Source organism: Muscardinus avellanarius, assembly GCF_963383645.1.
Source record: "Muscardinus avellanarius genome assembly, chromosome: 3".
Classification (NCBI taxonomy): domain Eukaryota; kingdom Metazoa; phylum Chordata; class Mammalia; order Rodentia; family Gliridae; genus Muscardinus; species Muscardinus avellanarius.
Window position 1 is genome coordinate 106213648 of NC_137788.1, and position 16652 is coordinate 106230299.

General features: G+C 41.0%; 1 protein-coding gene across 2 annotated transcripts in view; it reads right to left on the reverse strand.

Moving 5' to 3' along the window:
• Positions 1-1976: 1976 nt before the first annotated feature.
• Positions 1977-16652, reverse strand: part of VTCN1 (V-set domain containing T cell activation inhibitor 1) — a gene marked incomplete at both ends in the record, with an annotated part of 63340 nt that continues 48664 nt past the window's right edge. The window contains 3 exons of one of the 2 annotated variants that reach the window (XM_080690890.1): positions 1977-2101; positions 6191-6469; positions 8832-9179. In XM_080690890.1, coding sequence (XP_080547016.1) covers positions 1977-2101; positions 6191-6469; positions 8832-9179 — 752 coding nt within the window. The remainder of the gene's footprint in view (positions 2102-6190; positions 6470-8831; positions 9180-16652) is intronic. The other variant, XM_080690891.1, reaches the window with a different exon arrangement.

Genomic DNA, 16652 nt, shown 5'->3' on the forward strand with positions numbered 1-16652 from the left:
GGAGAACTGAGTCTCCCTGGCACTCTGTGAATGTATTTAGAAATGGGCTTATTTTTCTGTATTTTGATGTTCTATTTGGTCACATGAGTTGCTAAGGGAAGACAGATGGTTTGGTCTTATCTTAAAGGGAGATCAGCTCAGTGACCATCTCGGGCTCTGTCAGAGACAGGTACTCAGAGCAAAGAGGAACTGAGAGGTAATGTGTGGGCAGGCTCCTGGGTGCAGAGAAGGCTTTGGCTTCCTTCCCAGCCAGGGAGTGTATGGCCTAAAATGTACTGGCCACTTATAATGTGTGTCTCAACTAATGATCTATCCACTTACTTTTTTTTTTTTTAATCTACTTAAAGAGTTATTCCTCTATGGTTCTTGGGAGAAAAAGGTGGAGCTGCAGCTAAGTGGGTAGCAGTTTATAACCTCATGTGTACTGTATGACTATCACCTTCCCGTGTGTGGCATATCTTTAAAAAAAAGGGGGTGCAAATGACTGCTTTAATGGAGTAAAGGTTAAGATGAGTAGGCTCTTCTGTATGGCTCATATTATCTAGTTGTTGGTTATTAAAAACCCATTTGCAGTGTTGTATGGAGACCAGAAAATAAGATAGGATTCCTCTATTAGTGGGATCCTCAGGGGTAGTTTCCTCAGGGGAACCTCCCTCTGCTGACAACCATGTGGGATTGGAAAGATGGCAACTGGCAGGTTTCCTTACAGAGAATCTGCTCTGTGCACTGTGCTACAGCAAGCTTGAGGAGCAGAAGACGGATAAAAAGGAGCAGATCAGCAGATCTTTGCCTTTCTTAAGGCCTCAGTCTAGGCAGGGCATGTGTGCCATACATGAGTGTGAGGAACAAGGTACACAGACAGCCACAGACAGGAGTACAAGGGCCCTCAGGAGGGGGGCTTAAGCTAGCGGGCATCTTCCTGATGTGGGTGAGGGAAGCAGTGGACATGGATCGCTGTAGCGTGTGCCAGATTTCCAGAAAGGGGCAGAGAGAGAGCAAGGCTGGAGACAGTGGCAGGTCCTTGAGAGAAGGAGGAAGCTCAGGGAGAGAAACTGCCAAAGGCTCTGACTTTATACTGAGGTCTTAAACTTTGATACAGTAGCACCGGAGAGCCATTCTGGGCTGCTGATTAAAATCGTGCCCAAACACATTCACTCTGGTCCTGCTCCCATCACCCAAAACAGAAGAGGAAGGAGCAAGCACAAGGGTTTAGAACTAGGCTGGGCCGGGATGTTGAAAGAGGATTTGGGTCAGCCTGACCCACGATGCAGGGGAAATGCCGCCGAGCTAGCAACAAATGACAAAGAAGGACAGAGGGGAGACAAAATAGCTCTGGGACTGTGAGCCTGGAGGCTTGGGGGACCCCGCTGAGTGATGTGGGAGTGCTGACTGGAACTTTAGGAGCTTGGCGTTATACAAATTTCATCTGCAGTAGAATATTTAGAAAGAAATGTCCTGCCAGTAATTGGAGCCAGAGAACTGGAGAGAGAATGAGAAATCTCGACTGGGGGGTGGGGTGGGGCGGTGAGCCATCTACCAGCTCTCCTGTGCAGAGAGGCTGAGTTGGGGGGTCACATAGGTAAGTGATTCTGTGCATGCCATTAGGCTTTGCAAATGACAGTGGAATCCAGAGTAATTAAACAGGGCTAACCATCTCTTTTGTAATAAACCATTTTTACCTTCATTAAGAACTCAGTAAATAAAAAGGCATTTGAATTTACACAAAGATTTGAATTGTATGGACTTCGTTTTCCTCTAAGTCTGTTAAGAATGTCCCTGCTCTTTTCTAAGCTTACTTTTCACGGTACTAGTGGAAAGAGTGTCACTACCCTGGGATGACTAAATGTTTCTACGATGCTGAAGGCTGCTTGGCTCTTGTCAGGAATGCAAGCGCACACACCAATGTCCATGCCATTTGTGATTTAGCTCACCTGTGGTACCAATAACTTTGCACGCTTTTGTGTGGCCACAGCCCATTATTTTAGCATCAGGTAAGGGGAGAGAGGTAGGAGTACCCAGCTGATGGCAAAGACGGAAGAGACACACAAGGAAGCCTTTGAGTTCAGCAGCTGCAGGTGACTCCGCCTTTTGATCTCAGAGTCTGTAAGGGGAAGAAAAAAAGTCCAGGGTCACATTGAAGAAGCTAAATGCCTTCTTCACATGACTGGTTAGCAAAGAAAAGTGCCTGCAAAACAAAACAAGTTGTTCCCGATACAAGCAATTTTGTACCCCTTTCTCCACCTTTCTACAACGCTTAATTCTTTAAAGGAAATTCCATTCTGCGGTCCACTCCAGTGAGCACTCGGCCAAATGAAAAACTACAGCAATAAAGAAATTGCCGTGGGTTCCCACATAAAGAATAGGCTAACCAAAAGGTCACGGCCAGGCTTTGGTCTGGATACATTTTCCCTCTAGTCAGCGACCTTCCTAGGCTCTGTGTCACCAGCTTCCCTCGCACGCTGTAAAGCGAAAAGGAATCACTGTTTTCATTTTGGGGCAGGAAAGGGTTGAAGTGAAGAAATAAAGTTGCTCTTCTTTTGCTCCTATTTTTCCCCGAGACCATCTAATCTCATTTAGTTCATTTCAGTTCTTTCACTAGTTGTGTGACTTTAGACAAGCTACTCAATATACATTTGCTCTAATTTCTTCCTCTGTCAAACAGGGCTAAGAAAAATGACCTACTTTATAGGGTTCTGTTGAGGACTAAGGAGTGAATACATATAAAGTGCCAGCATATAGAAATGATGTAATAAGTATTAGCCATAAACTCAACAATAACCCCATCCAAGCCAATAAGCACCATTCCCATGCTCTTTGTTTCCAGTTCCACATCTGGATTTATAGTTCCAACTAAATATGTCAATTAAAAATATAAGAAGTAAACATCTTTTGAGCGCCTACTACTGGTACTCCAAGGAGTTCAATAAATAACACTGTCTTTCCCAATTTAGCTCTGAACCAGTTAAAGAGAAAGACAAAAAGAGTAGGCCAATGGAAGACCAAACTATCAACTTTATTGCTGAAAAATCTGATGATAAAGGATGATGATTTGTAGGCAAGCAAGTAGGCTATAGCCTGGACTCTTCCCAAGTGACAGGCAAAAATGGACTGCAACAGGCTTCCTTCTGCTGGGGCGGATTTGACCCCCAAGAAGTGATGGCTTGAAGAAATGGAACAGAATATACAGTCCCTGAGAGTTAGCTAAGAGGTCATAGTGAGGTTCAGAGTGATACAGCGTGCGTGCACACGGCGTGTGGTGTTCCCTCTGGATCCCAACCCACTCTGCCCTGCCTCCCCATGGGTAGTGATAGCTTCCTGCCATTATTTGAACTATTTCCTTCATCAGTTCTCCTTTTTTCTCTTCCCCAGTTACCTTCCACTAGCCTACTGGCCTTTCTCCTCACTTGTCTGAAGCCCCTTTTGTTTCCTGTTTTTCTCTCTACTTCCATATGTGAGAGGAAGCATAACCCTTGACTTTCTGAGACTGGCTGATCTCACTTAGTATAATATTGTCTAGGTCCGTCCATTTTCCTACATATGACATAATTTTGTTCTTTATAACTGAGTAACATTCTATTGTGTTTATTAAAGCTTCTTATTCAATCAGAACCATTTTTCTTCTCCTTCATAGCCCAACTTAAACTTTGCCTCATCTACTGGTCCACTCTAGCTATAGTTAACCATCTTTCCTGTAGGTACCATATCTATACTGAGATTAACTTTTTTATGATATTTGTGCTATTCATCTCAGCATCATGCTGTGCATATACCTGTCATACAATATATATTTGTTGAATTAATGATGTAAATTATCAGTATAGTTAGATAACATGGGGTGCAAATCACATGACTCCCTTCAACTGTTTAAAAACATGTATAACAGCCGGGCGTGGTGGTGCACGCTTGTAATCCCCGCGCTTGGGAGGCAGAGACAGGAGGATCGCGCAGGTTCGAAGCCAGCCGCGCTGGCGTAAGAGACCCTGTTTCAAAAATATAAAATAGGTCTGGGAGTGTAGCCCGGAGGAAGAAGGGCTTCCAGGAACCCCAGTACCACCAAAAAAAAAATAAAAAAATAAAAAATAAAAACATGTATAACAAGAAGGGATTCTGATGTTTTAAAAATCTGAGCCAACAAATTTGTTTTTAATCCCAGTACCAACACTTGGATGACTTGTCCTGAAGTATCTGATAAGTATACACTGAGTAAAAGGTGTTCTCAATGTCTATGTTTTGTTCTGTTACTGCCTTTTATAGTAGAAGACATTGATTATACAGTGTGGTGCTTTTATTGAAGTCTGAATGGAAGAATTACTACTGTCAGCTCAGTTGTTTTAAACAGCCAATGCCTCATTCCCACTTCTCTCCCATCAGATACTGCCTCTGGTCTAGGTATGGTGAGCCTGTCCACATTGAACCAGTCAGTCCTTTGTGGGAATGTGGAAATGGGACAGAGGGATTGAGGTTCAGTCTGGGTACTCACCTGATTAAAATATATTTTTAAATATTGGAGCTTTTGTAACTACATTTTGCTATACAGACTAAAACAAGAGAGAGGGAGAGAGAGAGAGGGAAGAAGGGAGGGAAGGAGGGAGGGAGGAAGGGAGGGAGGGAGGGAGGGAGGGAGGGAGGGAGGGAGGGAGAGAGAGAAACCCAGTAGAATTTAAGTTCTGGGTTCCAGAAGTTTCTGAAGTCAATTGACTTTCCTAGCTTTGGTTCTATGAAACAACCCAGGACTCCAAATACATTCTCATTTTAGCTTAGGCTTGAGTTGATTTTCTGTTATAAGCAACTTACAGATTCCTAACCAGGACAGATGCCAATTTGTTCCTCACTAGCGTGCTCACACACTCTCTCTCTCATGTATATATACGCTCTCTCATATATGATATATATATATATATATATGAGATATATATCTATAGATAATATATATTATTATATAGAGCTAGTATGTGTACAATGTGCTGAATTTTAGTTCTTTATATATTCTGGATATTAAAACTTTATTGGGTATATGATTTGTGATTGCTTTCTCATATGTATCATGTTAAGCAAGAATATAAGCTGTTATAATTTGTTGAATTAAATTCAGCAAACATTAATAGATGCAAGATAATGTGCAAGATAGTTTCTGCCTGGTTCTAGACTTGATGCAGATAATAATTCTGAAAAATGTTTTTCTCTACAGTTTGAATTCAAGTTAGTTCCAGAAAAAATGGTCTTAGTCTGTGCATTTTCTCGGTACCAGCTCAACTCTAGGTTTTGTACATACTAAAGTACAAGATTAGATCATGGATCCTTCTTAGCTAGCTCTCAGCTAGGGGGCTAAGAGGTCAGTTTAATCCAGAGCTATCAGATTAAATTCTGGGTCAATATTAGTGCGATTGCGTGTCAGTCCTACGAGGGCTGAATAAGACTCAGAGTCTATCTACCTTTCATCTTTAGATTCAAACCTTGTCAAAGGCAAGTTAGAACCAAACCAGTTTTGGGGGACTTAGGATGTAGTATAGCAACCAAATACATCAAAGATGTCAAAAAATAATCATCACTTCCCAACTACTATAACCAAAGTACTCCTAGCTGGCATGGTGGTACATGCCTGTAATCCCAGTAGTTGGGGCTGACATAGGAGGATTGCGGGTTTGAGGCCAGCTTTAGCAACTTAGCAACACTCTCTTTCAAAATAGGAAATAATAAATGGCTGGGGGTAGCTCAAAGATAGAATGCCCCTGGGTCTGATCTCTAGCCTAAAAAAAGAAAAAAAGAAAACCCACCAAAACAAAAACTAGTCAAGTAGTTCTACTGAGTCAGAGCCTTTGAATCCTAAACACTAGTTTCTAGAAAACCAGTCAGTGAGAAGACACAAAGATGAAGCCTAATTTCCATCTTTAATCTACATGCTGTAAGTAATTTGTTGTATTAGGTTTTTATTATATCATGCTATTCCAACTAGAACTGTGATCAAAGTGTCAGTGCAAAGGACTCTATAGATTTATCAGTGCTCTAACATAATATATCTGCTAAAGAAATTGGATCTTAGCTGAGATATTATTTTCTTCACAATAAGCCCATACAAATAGCATAAAGAGGGTTGTGAGTATAGCTCAGTGCTAGTTGCCTAGCATGCAGGAGGCCCTTGGTTTGATCGCCAGCACCATGGCGTAGGGGATGAAAGCTTTGAGAAACTCACCTGTTACTCTGATGTCCCCTGTGGCTTTGGCAATGTTGTTTTCAATCATACAGGAGTATGTGTTGTTGATCGTGACATTGTAGAGCACAGAGACGACCTTCATGGTCACATTCTCAGAGTTGAGCTCAAAGCTGGTGTTGGAGACTTCTGAGAAGTTGGCTCCCTGGTTAACCTGGGATTGCCAGACCACTGTGGGCTGGGGAAACCAGCGAGGAGCCTCACAACGCAGGTTCTCTGAGCTGGCGTTATAGTCCACATTCACCTCTGGCATGCTGAAGGCTGCAGTGTCAAAGGTCAAAAAGGACAAATGTCAAGGCTAGACAGATAAGACAATATAGCCTTGAAGTCCTAGGTCTTAAAAAGCACAGATGACAACGTCTATCACTGCAGTGATTCAGTACTCCCCCCAGGGCACTGTCTCTGTGTGGCCCATTGTATTATAGATGTAAATAATAGTTTGCTTATATTATTGCTATATATGATAACCCTTTCACAAACCCAACCATCACTTCATGGAGAAAATTGTTATAACAGATCAAATTCTCCAAGTAAAAGAGCTCCAGGAATTATAAAAAATATATATTCTTTCAGACAAATGGGCATCTTCCTAGGAACCAGTGAGGTCTTCTGGACTTTTTATATTTTTCTTTCTGGAAGATAAAATTAGGGTAAATTAGGGGTGGAGGAGTTGGAAGAAACAAACAGAACTCACCTGTCACAGAAATTCCAAATACAAGTTTTGTCAGCCTTTGGAATTTGGAGTTTGCTTGGGCAGAAACTGTACAGCCCTGGTAACCAGGGAGAAATATAGGCATTTGATTTCTACTAAGATAATACTCTTCTATTTTGAAGTCGACTACTTCTCCCTTTTGTCTAGGCAGAATCACTTGGAGAAAAATGTGAAGGCTTGGACTTATTTTGGGGACTGCTGGGTATTGAACCCAGATGCATTCTACCTCCAAGCTACATTACCAGCCCTTTTTTCTATTTTTTAATTTTGAAACATGGTCTTGCTAAGTTGTAGAGGGTCTTGCTAAATTGCCGAGGCTGGCCTATCAAGCCTGTGATCCTTCTGTCTCAGCCTCCCAAGTACTAGGATTACAGGCATGTGCTAACAAGCCCATCCATCAAGGTCTAGATTTTTATTATGCCAAGAAAATGTCAAGATGCAATTAATTTATTTAGCATTTTTCTTTAAACAGGTTTGGAGTAGTACTGTGTAAGTATGAAAGGATAGCTTTTTCTTGCCTTTAATGAGTTTGTTATCTGGCAGAGGAGACCAGACTCACACACTTGGAGCAGGTAGGGGATAGGCTCTGGGAGATGGTATAAGAAACTAAGCATATATAACAGTGAACCACCCTTTATTGGGAGAGTGCTATATTTCAGATGTTATTTCATTTGATTTTCACGTAATCCTATGGATACCTGCTCTTATCTGTATGTAAAAAATAAACTTAATTTTGGAGTAATTTTAGATTTACATGAATATTGCAAAGATAGTACAGCAAGAGTCTCTGTGTATGCCTCCCCTAAGTTTCCTCTAATATTCACATTATATAACCACTGTACATTTGTCAAAACTGAGAAACCATCACTGGAACGCAACTCTAGACTTATCTGTAGCTCACCCGTTCTTCCATCTCTGTTCTTTTTCTGTTCTAGGGTACCACGACACTTTTTATCATCTCATCTCTTTAGGTTCTTGTGGTCTGTGACATTTTCAGTCCATCCATGTTTTTCATGGCATTGACAGTTTGAGGAGTACTGGTTAGGTATTTTGTAGGATATCCTTCTACTAAAATGTATCTGATATTTTCTTATTATTAGACTGAGGTTATGGGTTTCAGAGAGGAAGCTACAGGAGGTAAAGCTCCCTTCTTAGTCATATTAGAAGCTTCATACTAACAACATGATGATCACTGATAAAGTTAACCTGGATCATCCAGCTGAATCACTCTTTATATTTCTCTTGAAGCATTTAATATATGTTACCAATTATTATCTCTGCCTTACCCTTCAACTCTATAGATATACATTAGTAGCTCTGTAAGAGAAGAAACAGTCATCTTTGTTTTCTAAATCATCTCTGTATTCCTCTCTATATCTATCTGAGTCCCTTGTATATAAATTCAGCAAACATTTATTAAATTGTGTTGGCAAGGAAGGGTAGATTTCATTGGGAAGGTTCTATTGAGTTTATAGGACAATACTTTTTGGTTAGTTCCTTTGACCTTCTTCTAGAAGTGATGGTCCAATTTTTGGACTGTCAGGAGTCTTTGGAAGTACTCCTTTCAGACATAGGCTTGGATCTAATTAGCATAGAAACATCCCAAGCTTTGGTTATTAGCAATAGCAGGGGCTACCAAAAGGAGACAACATTTAGTTTGATAAAATATCTTAGGAAATATACCTGGAAATTCAGAAATGGCAGAAACCCAGAAGAAAATATTTAAGTCCTAATATTATAGTGGGCTGCTGTTGGAGTTTGTGAAGGTTTTGGTAAGATGGACACTAACATGATGAGGAAGGTTTTTGTTTGATGTTGGTCATTCATGAGCAACCACATGACATATCATCAGCAACTCACATTCATTATCCTCAAGTATCCTTTGGTGCTTTCTCTCCCCGAGTGACTCACCTCCAGTTTTATACTCAAGGTTAGCATTCCCCTTGCCTTTAGAAGTGATGATGTAACACTTGTAGGTGCCAGCGTCTGTGAGTTGCACATTTTTCAGTCTCAGAGAGGCATTGCCAACTATCACTTGATCAGCAAACACTGATGTCCGGCCTCTGAACATTTTGTCCTGGTCTGACAGGTCATCTTTGCCTTCTTTGAACTCATGGACCAATCCCATAACTCCTTCCTTCAGCCACTGTATCACGATGTCTTTAAGTTTTATATCAGGCTCGAAAGTGCAGCTCAGGATTCCATCCTCCCCAATGTTCCCAGCCGACGTGAAAGTAGTGACTGTGATGGAGTGTCTCCCTGCAATTCAGGAAACAGAGGTCAATGCCAGGGCAAGCCTTGGAGCAATCACCACCAACCCTTCATGACAAACGCATCATGACACAGAAGGCTTTTGTGTTAAATCAGAAATACAGAAGAACAGAAGATGCATTTTCTTTCTTTCTTTTTTTTTTTTTTTTTGCGGGTCTGGGAATGAAACCCAGGGGCATTCTACCTCCGAGCCACACCCCCGGCCCTATTTTTTTTTTATTATTCTTTATTTTGAAACAGGGTCTCACTGGGTTGCAGAGGGCCTCACTAAGTAGCTAAGGCTGGCTGCGAACTGCCATCCTCTTGTCTCAGCCTCCCGAATGCTGGGATTACAAGCATGCACCACCACGCCCGGCTGGAAGATGCATTTTTTAAAAAGGAAGATGAGAGTAGAAAGAGTCGGACATGATATCCTTCATATCAATAGCTTTTGTAAGACCAATGAACCCAAACCTTAACAGGCAGCAAGAGGAAAACACATTGGACTTGGGGTTTGAAGAGTCACATTTGCATCTCACTCACATTTGAAGACGCAGGTCCTGGCTTTGTTACTTAATAAATCATGTCACCTCTCTGAATCTCTGACAAGTGGAGGTAACAGTATCTTACCTACCATTTTGGTGAGGATCAAATCAAATGGATGTGAACTTAATTTGCAAACTGTAATTACACATATAAGATACGGTTATTCTTAGGTAACCAGAAGTGGCACAGAGTGAAACCCCATGTTATCCAAATGTGGCTAGTAATTCTGAAGAACACTAAATTCTAAAGTGCAGACACTTTGTCACCATTTGAATAATGAAGAAACTACGGCACAGAGAAAATAAAGACTTGGCTGGGATTGTAGTGTTAGCTATGGCATACTTATTTCACTTGATTTTTGGTTCAAGGCAGAAGCCACCTCCTTCTCTGAACATGCCGCCAGTATAATATTAATCATGTGCCTACCGTGTCCCCTTGCCCCTCCCCCAGCTGCCCAGCCTGTACAGTCAGGGCAGGGTCAACCAGCCTTTCCTTGTTCCCTGGAGGCTGCTGGCTGAGGATACCTATAGGGCTGATTTAGTTGACCAAATCTTCTTAGATGCTCCTTCTGTTGTTTTGATGTGAAACTTGGGCTTAGAATTATCTGTCTCCTAGACCTTTATAAAGTGGATGAGGGTAAGGAGAGAACCAGAGATGCAAAACTAGATAGACTTGTATAAACGAAAGAGAAAGCTACTGATAGAAGAAAAATGCAGCCACATAAATATAAACAACAACAAACTGCACAGGTTGTGTTGAGAGGATCTTTGAAGGCTTGACAGCACAGAACAGAGGGACTATGGGGCAGCTGCCATGGATAGCCTTTCATGTTGTAGATTTGAGAGAGAAATGATGAAAGAGGACAATAGGAAGTTTTTACTGAGTAATATAAATGCAACACCCATCCACCCCTGCCCCCGTCTCCTGCCTTGGCATTTTCTCGAACACTGCTTTAAAGATCCGCTTGGCTTAATTTTTACTTGACAGACTGATGTCCAAGGCGTTTGGGGCTAGCATGGGTATAGGATCACACTATGCCCCTTCACAGCCCTGCTCACCTGGCACCTACAGCTCAGAGAGCCTCCTATTTTATCAGTAGTAATCCATATTCTACTTATATTCAAATCTATTCAGGTGGCAGCCCTTTCATGCTATCTTCTTTTGTAGATTTTCCCTTTACTCTCCCTTAACACTGGCTCTTGCTTTATGCTGGTGGCTGTCTTTCTTTACCTCATCTCTAGTCTATCTCTTGCACTAGGTTGTAAGCTTTTCCAAGGGCAGAAGCCCTCATTCATATCCATAGGTCCCATAGTACCTAGCACTATGTTTCTACAGGGAAAAATAGTATTTGCTGAGGGCATGAGTAAGGGGGAATAAGTAGAAATTCACGCACTATTTGAGATAATTTATCTGTTTTAAGACATTTGGCAAGATTATCACATCTAAATTTGGGGGAAATGTAAGACAGTGAAAAAGAAGGCAATAAAAATACACAGAGATTCTCAAAATTGTGCAGCATACATAAGTATGTTAGAGCAAGGGTAAGTTTAATTGGAGTTTATAAAGTGCCATTAAAGTTAAATTGAAAAATTACTTTTTGTAAAAAAAATACATGATTAGCACAGTTTCTGGAGAAAATGAAATGATAATGACATGTCTTAGTTTGGTAATTGTGTTACTGAATTAATTTTATTGTGTTGGCCTTGAGCCCACAGGTGGGGAATCTGCTAAACTATCTTCTGAAGGACTTAATGATTAAAAATCAGCAGCTGTGGAGTGCCCCAGGGACCTGCTGTAGGTTCCAGTCATTTAAGTTTGCATTAATGATGTGGCAGATGGAATGAGTGTAATGTTGATTAAATCTCTCCCTCCTATCAAATAAAGAAAAGGAATAAAAAGCCAGCGAGAACTTTTACAAGTCACTAGGACCTAGCCATTGCTGTGCACCCAGAGAGCAGTCAATAAGACCTTGTTTGTTAAATTAATAAATGATGACTTAAAATTATAAAATAAAATCTAATGTGCAAACAACAACATTTATATATTCTCACAAAAAAGAGTCTGTATTCAGCTAGGTGTGCTGGTGCACACTTATAATCCCAGTACTTGGGAGGCTGAGACAGGAGGATCACACAGGTCCGAAGCCAGCCTCAGCAGTTTAGTGAGGCTATCAGTAACTTAATGAGACCCTGTTTCCAAATAAAATATAAAATAGTTCTGGGAGTGTGGCCTGGAGGTAGAAAGCCCCTGGGTTCTTTCCTCAGTAACACACACACACACACACACACACACACACACACACACACACACACACACACAGAGTCTGTATTCAAACTTGCAAACAAATGTTGGTTCAAGGAGCATTATACAGTCTGGTCTGATATGTTTCTCTAGACTCATCCATCACCAGAGGCTCCTGTGTGACTAAAATTGAATTATCCAGTTTCTGAAAGGGAATTACTACCATGGCTCTGGTCCACATGAAGAAATGGGCTATCAAAGGAGAGCAAGCTGAAATCTGAACATTGCTGTTTTCACAGAATGAGTACTATTCAACTGGCCCTCTGTCATAGAAGCAGGGATATCTTGGAGAGTGGAGGTACAAGTAACCCAGAGCAACAATTCTTTACAGAAATGATGATTGGATAAAACCTGGGAAATGAACTGTCCTTTGACATGGCTCAGTAAGATAAGCTCCATACATTCCACTGGCACAGAAAACATACTAGAAGCCTTCAGCAGATGATTACTCAGCATCTCTGAAATTCCACTATCCAGATGGGCATCATGGTACATGGTTTAAAGGTAGAAACACCCTGATGGTTAATGATGTTGAACATCTTTTCATGTATCTATTGGCCATTTGTATCTCTTCTTTTGTGAAGTGTCTATTCAGTTCAGTTTCCCATTTCTTGGTTGGGTTATTTGTTTTGCTAGTGTAGAGTCTTTTATTTATTTAATTTTTTTGCGGGTCTGGGGATGGAACCCAGAGGCATTTGACCTCCGAGCTACACCCCCTGCCCAATTTTTATTATTTATTTTGAAACAGGGTCTCACTGAGTTGCAGAGGGCCTCACTAAGTAGCTGAGGCTGTCCGCAAACTGTGATCCTCAGGTCTCAGCCTCCCAAATGCTGGGATTACAAGCGAGCGCCACCACGCCTGGCTTTAGTGTAGAGTCTTTTGAGCTCTTTGTATATTCTGGATATTAGACCTCTATCAGAGTGGTGGCTGGTAAAGATCTCCCATTCTGTAGGCTTTGTCTTTAGGTTCTTGATGGTTTCCTTTGATGAGAAGAAACTTTTTAGTTTGATGCCATCCCATTTGTTAATTCTTGCTTTAATTTCCTGAGCTTTGGAGGTCTTGTTGAGAAAGTTACTGCCTGTGCCTATATGTTGGAGTGTTGAGCCTATGCCCTCCTCTAATAACTTCACAGTCTCTGATCTAATTTCTAAGTCTTTGATCCATCTCGAGTTGATTCCTGTGCACATCATTAGCCATCAGGGAGATGCAAATCAAAACTACGCTGAGATTCCATTTAACCCCAATCAGAGTGGCAAGCATAAAGAAATCAAATAACAACAAATGCTGGTGAGGATGTGGGGAAAGAGGAACTCTTTTACACTGTTGGTGGGAGTGCAAACTAGTTCAGCCGCTATGGAGATCAGTTGAAGATTCCTTAGAGAACTGGGAATAGATCCACCATGATCTGGCTATACCACTCCTGGGTATCTTTCCAAAGGGGTTGAAATCAGAGAACTACAGCAACATATGCATACCCATGTTCATAGCAGCACAATTTGTAATAACCAAAATATGGAACCAACAACCTAGGTCTCCATCAACCGATGAATGAATTGCAAAATTATGGGAAATGCACACAGTGGAATTCTACTCAGCTATAGAGAACAAAATCATGTCATTCACAAGAAGGTGGAAAGACCTGGAGAACATTATGTTAAGTGAGATCAGCCAAACACAGAAAGAGAAAGGACTTATGTTTTCTCTAATATGCCCAAACTAGGGAGTATTAGGAATACCAGAGGGACTCCAGATAATGGAGGAGAAACCTCAGCCAAGCTAGAATGGAAGGATAGGAGAGGAAGAAGGGTTGATTAATGGAGGAGCTACATCCGAATATGTATAAAAGTATGACTATAGCATGGTTGCCCTGGACACTCAGTGTTGGGAGGGGAAGTAGGGGGAGGAGAGGGCACTAAGCACAGTCTGACTGTATGCCATTTTCAGTATGTTCCACATAAAAATAAAAAATAAATTAAAATTAAAAAATGAAGGCAAAAACACAAGGCTGAAACCTGTACCAGCAGAACTTAGCGTGGCACCTGCCAGTGCCACTCTTGCCAAAGAAGATGGTGGGGCTGGGGTAGGAGTTGCTCATGGGAGGAAAAATACTAGAAAGGATCCTGGACCGAATAAAGGGAAAACACAGGGAGGCAGCCGAGTGTGGTGTTAGCATGACATGATTATCATGCTGCCTAGGTCCAAGTCCAAGCTCTGCCACTATCTAGAAATATGACCTTGGACACGTTTTCTAACCTTACTAATCCATGGATTTTAATCAGTAAAATGAGGATGCTCTCTCAGAATGTCCCTGTGAAGGGATTAAATTATATAAGGTAAAGTGCTTAATACAACACCTAATTTGCCATGTTAAACCTTAAATCGCCGATACCAATAACCATTATTAACTACAATCATTTGAAAAGGCAGCAGATCAGAACCTCAGCAGGCCAGAAAAGGAACATCTTACAAACTGCTTTACTTATAGTGACTCATTTTTAAGCCAAGAGAGGTAAGAATGACCATTATACTCATTTTATGATTGAGGATAAAGAAACTCTGTGAGGTGAAATGGCTGGCCAGTGCCCTGTGTCCAGTGAGGAGTGGAGCCAGGGTCAAACTCAGTCTGGTCTGGCACTAAGCCTCTGCTCCTTCTATCACACCATCCTGACAATCAGGGCCAGACTGAAGAGAGCTAAACCACCAAAGATACAGTCCTACTTCATTTAAACATTAAAAAAGTAGGTATGGGCATGTAGCTCAGTGGTAGAGTACTAACTAGCCTAGCATGTGTGAGGCTCTGGACTTGATCCCCAGCATAGCAATAATTACATTAATCAATTAAATAAAAACAACTTGAAAGCCAGGTGTGGTGGCACAGGCCTGTAATCCCAGTACTTGGGAGGCTGAGACAGGAGAACTGCAGATTTAAGGCCAGTCTCAGAAATTTAGCAAGACCCTTAGCAACTTATTGAGATCCTGTTCCAAACAAAAAAAATAAAAAATAGGGTTGGGGATATAGGTCAGAGGTAGAACACCCTTGGGTTCAATTCCCAGTATCACAAACAAACAAACAAACACCATAAAATAAGTGGAAGAAAGGCCAACAGCCAATTTTCTAATACATCAAATATGACAATTTGTGTATGTATACTGGCTCAGGAGAAAGTGTCCTGTGATTTCCTGCCTTGATCTCACTAACTGCAAAGGATGCCTGCCCTGGCCTCACCAGGAAACTGTGTGGTTCCTGGGAAGCGCTATATGAGTGCATTGACAATGACACGTTTTTATTAGTAGTGTCTGTATCAATAACGATGGCAGCCACTATCACACATATGTATCAAACACTTCATGAGCACTCTTGTTTAACTCTTACAATGATGTGGCCTATTTAAGGAAACTGGTTATGGAAAGTTAAGTTACATCCCAAAGACCTACAGTTGTCAGACCTGACACTGGTGGACCTCCCCTCAAACTCTTCCACTTTACGGAACTGTTCAAAGCCACGAGTGAGTGACTGGGCTGCAGATGGCCAGGGGTCTTTCCACTACATCTCCTTCCTTCTCTAAGGATCGTCTTAAAGGCTGTTCTTAACCATGGAGCTCTCAATTTCTCTTCCAAATAATTCACCTTCAATGCACTTTATGTTTTATGAGGTCAGTATTTAGAATTAATAAAGAGCAAAATGGGAATAAGAGGGCAGCAGGAAAGTTATAAATTTTTTTTCTGTATTTGCGGATATTTTTAAGTCTTAAAAAGCTGTCATCTCAAGCAGAACGTCTGCAAGGTAGACCAGAATACACCCTTCCCTTCCACAATTCTGTGTGAATATTATCCTTGGTACTGGGTATGAAGTGGGAGTGTAGGTTCTGGAAACAAGTTACCAGGACTCAAAACATAGAATGTGTACTTACTAGCTGTATGCAACTTTATACAGGTTTACTATCTGGACATAGTAATAACATCGACTTTCTATTTGTTGTGAATAGTAAATTCAATAATATATGCAAAGTTTTTTAGTACAGTGAGAAGCACAAAAAAGGATGTAAATTGTCATCATCATCTACTTAATGTTATTTGCTTAATTTTAATGTATATTAAACCAGTTAACATTTAATTTAATTGTTTTTAAATGTGAAAATATAATGCTTTTAGCCGGGCGTGGTGGCGCACACTTGTAATCCCCGCGCTTGGGAGGCGGAGACAGGAGGATCGCGCAGGTTCGAAGTCAGCCGCGTTGGCTTAAGAGACCCTGTTTCCAAAAATAAAAAATAGGTCTGGGAGTGTAGCCCGGAGGTAGAAGGGCTTCCAGGAACCCCAGTACCACAAAAAAAAAAAAAAAGAAAATATAATGCTTTCTGTTAAAGATTATATCCTTTAAATAGAAGTAGTTGAAAAAGTCCAACTAATATTGAACTAATAAACAGAACATTTTATCCAAAAAATCAGCTTTCACTCTGTGAAATATGAAGGAGGCAGAAAAACTCTATTGGCGTAGTAGGACTTTAATATTTTTGAAACAACACTACTAGATTGAGTGCACTACAATTTCTATTTATTCATTCATCCATCAATTCATTCAAAAAACCCTTAAAACACCATCTACATTCAGGAAACAGCTCAGTATTTGAGGTTGC